This window comes from Cibotium barometz, chromosome 31 (genome assembly GCF_041138505.1).
Source record: "Cibotium barometz isolate CiBa-2024 chromosome 31, ASM4113850v1, whole genome shotgun sequence".
In the NCBI taxonomy this organism is placed as follows: domain Eukaryota; kingdom Viridiplantae; phylum Streptophyta; class Polypodiopsida; order Cyatheales; family Cibotiaceae; genus Cibotium; species Cibotium barometz.
In genome coordinates this window covers 27,266,861-27,271,143 of record NC_141076.1, presented here as the reverse complement: position 1 = coordinate 27,271,143, position 4,283 = coordinate 27,266,861, and the positions used below count along the sequence as shown (strand labels likewise).

Here is a 4,283-nt window from a genome sequence, read left to right as displayed (position 1 = left end):
TGTTTCTTCATTTTTTGGATTATTGAAAAATACTTTAAATCTCTCTCTCTCTCTCTCTCAAAGTTAACATGTGTGTCTTTCGATATCTACATAATAGTACAGTATTCTCTAGTATATATAGAAATCATTAGAATAATAACACTTAGTTTTAAAAAAACTTGATTTTCACTGTATTTGTCTTAACAAAATCTCATCTTCCTCTTAGAAATTTTTTATATAATATTATTGTATAGTGGTTTTTTACACATTGATTTGCTATATAGCAATAATTTACTATATATAGTAATATCTTACTATATAGTAATTTGATGATTACTGATTACTATATATCAATATTTGATGATTATCGATTACTATATATCAATATTTTACTATATAGATTGCTATATAGGAAAGTTCTCCTAGATCAATTACACTTTCATGACTTATTTTCTTCAGTAGATGCAATAGTTCAAGCATTAGGTGAAATATGGACTCTCATTTTTGCCCCTTTAGGATTTCCACACCTCCTCTCTCTATCTAGAAAAATGGGCTCATGGTGAAATTTTTGCAACATGCCACATCATCACCAATTTGGGGACTTCTTGAATATTCAAAAGTGCTTATCATGCTATATATCATTGGAAAGGTCTCGAAGAGTAGATTCCAAATGTCCAAACTCCGCTCACTTTTGAGTTGATTTCGAAAATTTCACCATGAGCCCATTTTTCTAGAGAGAGGAGGTGTGGAAATCCTTAAGGAGCAAAAATGAGAGTCCATATTTCACCTAATGATGATAACTTATCACACCATTTTTTGATGAATATAAGAAAAACATTGAGCGCTTGCTCGTTTGGGACTATTTAATGCCCTATTTACTACAATAGCATGACAAGTAGCCAATGCATCCAAGGTATTCCTCTTCTTGATGGATGCGTATTACTCGTGAACGTATGTCTTCGTTCTCTCTCTCTCTCTCTCTCTCTCTCTCTCTCTCTCTCGCTCAAAGTTAACATGTGTGTCTTTAGATATCTACATAATAGTACAATATTCTCTAGTATATATAGAAATCATTAGAATAATAACACTTAGTAAAAAAAAAATTGATTTTCACTGTATTTGTCTTAACAAAATCTCATCTTCCTCTTAGAAAATTTTTATATCTTATTACTGTATAGTGGTTTTTTACACATTGATTTGCTATATAGCAATAATGTTATATAGTAATATCTTACGATATAGTAATTTGATGATTACTGATTACTATATAGCAATTTGTTGATTAAAACTGATTACTATATATCAATATTTTACTATATAGATGATTGCTATATAAGAAAGTTCTCCTAGATCAATTACACTTTCATGACTTTTGCTGTATAGCAACTTTTTACTAGTAATTTATTGCTAGTTTATTTTCTATATAGCACGTGTTTTCCTAGAATGAAGAACTAGGAAGTGTTCCACTTTTACTAGATCCAAACTTTTACTAGATATGTTCATTTTTTCTAATAAACTATCCCAGCAAAATATATTTTTTATATTCATTTTTTTAGCAAACCATCTAAGAAAATATTTATGTTTGCTCTCTCCCCCCCCCCTCTCTCTCTCTCTCTCTCTCTCTCTCTATCTATATATATATATATATATATATATATATATATACACAGGAATGTGTTTAAAGTAGGCCTTGTCTATCTCTTGGATGTGCACCCTTGTACTAATTACGGGCAGTGGTGGTGGTGTATGAGACTTGTATACGTCGTGTTAATTTCAATCCTTCCTTCTTTTTAAAAAAAAGAGAAAGAAAAGAAAACATATTATTTTGACGAAAAGTCAGCATTCCCACGTCGGTCGGGCTTTCTAGACATCGGTAATTGCACGTCAGTCGAGTCAAGGTCATGCCAAGCCTGAAACGTGCTGCAAAAGACTCGCGCTCTGTTTGAAGAGCCTGCTATCCTAGTTACAACGTGCTGCAAAAGACTCGTGCTCTGCTTGAATGTTTACTTTGACTTTTATACCATGGTATAAAGCGGGAGGCAGCTCGGCCTTGTCTGTTAACTTAGATTCTAATCAACCATGGCTCTCTTCCCAAGCTGCGGCGTGGCCTTGTGGTTACTGTCAGTACTATGTTCCATTCAGCTACAACATCAAGCTTCAGGTAACACTCTTGTAATACTCAGATTTGCACAGCTGCTGCTGATGCGGCCGGCTTCTAATTAGTTACGGTCACCGCTGTGGCATATTTGCATTGACAGGGTCTACGGTGGGCGTGGCGTATGGCCGAAACGGGGACAATCTCCCTCTTCCTAGCCAAGTGGTAAGTCTGCTCAAATCCAACAACATAGACAAGGTGAGGATCTACGACACAAACAACGAAGTGCTGGCTGCCTTCGAGAACTCGGGCATATCTCTCATCGTCGGCGCCCAGAACGACGAGTTGGCTGGCCTTGCGTCCACCAGCGGCGCCAGCAATTGGGTGCAGACCAACATAGTCCCCTATGCCTCCTCCATCAAGTGCATCGCGGTGGGAAACGAAGTGCTCACCCAATCCAGTACACTGTACACACAGTACTTGTACCCAGCCATGACTAATGTCTACAACGCGCTACAGGCCGCCAACCTGCAGGGCAGCATCCTGGTGTCCACCAGCCACGCCATGGACGTGATAGACTCTGCACACTCCTACCCTCCATCAGCGGGAACCTTCTCCACCGGAATCCAATCCCAAATGAGCTCCATTCTAAACTTCCTCTCGCAAACCGGGGCTCCCTTCCTAGCCAACGTCTACCCCTTCTTGTCTTACATCGCCAGCAGCCAGGTGCCGTTGCCCTATGCTCTCTTTGAGCCAGGGACTGACAATACGGATTCGGGCAACGGCCTTCACTACACCAACCTCTTCGACGCACAGGTCGACACCCTCATCGCAGCCATGGCTGCCATGGGCCATAACGACATACCCGTCGTGGTCACGGAGAGCGGGTGGCCTTCCCAGGGTGACGCGGCCGCCACGGTCGACAACGCCCACACTTACAACAGCAACCTCGTAGCCCACGTTCCCACGGGTACCCCTAAGCGCCCAAACGTGCTCATTCAAACCTACATATTCTCTCTCTTCAACGAGGATCTCAAACCGTCGAGCCCGGCTTATGAGCAGCACTGGGGTGTCTTCAACCCTGATGAGACCCCGGTCTATGACTTGACCTTCTGAGCTATCAGCTCATGCAGTTGCTTCAATCTTCAATACGAGTGCAACAACGCGGGTTTAAGGGTGATATAATATTTTACATAAAGCTCATGTTACGAGTGTGTAGCAACGCCTCGCCTCAAATTATGGTTTATGCGTGAGATTTTATATTCACATGATGCTCATAACTTGCTTATTATGATGGAGCGACCTTACAAATGCATCAAACAAATAAAATTGTCGTCCCCTTAGTCAAGTAGCTACGAGGCCAGGTGCATGAAATGGTTATGATTTGTATAAGTACTGCTCTACCACACACAATTATATACTTCACAGGATTAATGCTAATTGGAAAAGATTAATTTGTGCCATTGCGATTTATCAACAACGAGCATCAAGCCCCCTCGAGATCAATATAGGGTTCATAGGCATAGGTTTAGAAATCACGATAACTACTAGCTAGCGTATATTTTGAGAATGCCTCGAATGTGTAATTACGTGCACATATCTTACTATTGGAGGTCTAGAAATTATGATAATTACTAGCATCTATACCTTTAAATGATGGCTTTGAATTGTTATAAGTACATGCCGTAGAGTTCAACTTCTTAATCGATAAGAAAGTTGTGCATTGAAGCATATGGCAAAAGTGTGAAGATCACCCTTCTTGTTTTGCCTCTTCAAATTCTATTTTCCATGCCATTGTTTACATATACATACCAACAAAGCATTACAGGCAAACATTCTAGAGCGATGATTTTGAGCAACATAGCACCAAAGATGTTCTAAAACATTCAAAGATTTTTAAAAAATGATCGCATGCCGTTAGAGATCTGTGTAAAGATCATTCTTCTTGTCTTTATTTTTTGAAATATTTATTTGTCACTATAACATGCTTATCTTCAATAATAATATATGTCCATTTAATAGATGAATTTATGGCCTTTTGTGGTGTAAAAATCAATAATTTTAATAAACGAATTGTTTTCACTTAGAATCTTAAAATTATGAGTCCAAATTTGGAATTTGTGTGCGATTTTACCCTAATATAGGATTTTACAGCATCCAAAACAGACCCCGAATCAAGCCTATACGGAATTTTTTTAGTTAAAATACG

At 38.8% G+C, this 4,283-nt stretch overlaps 1 protein-coding gene across 1 annotated transcript; it reads left to right on the top strand.

Moving 5' to 3' along the window:
* Nucleotides 1–2,001: 2,001 nt before the first annotated feature.
* LOC147620685 (glucan endo-1,3-beta-glucosidase-like) lies at nucleotides 2,002–3,340 on the top strand. Its single transcript, XM_086825451.1, has 2 exons — nucleotides 2,002–2,140; nucleotides 2,238–3,340. Exons 1-2 carry the CDS (start codon nucleotides 2,059–2,061, stop codon nucleotides 3,188–3,190), a joined length of 1,035 nt encoding a protein of 344 aa, XP_086681577.1. The 5' UTR covers nucleotides 2,002–2,058; the 3' UTR covers nucleotides 3,191–3,340.
* Nucleotides 3,341–4,283: the final 943 nt, after the last annotated feature.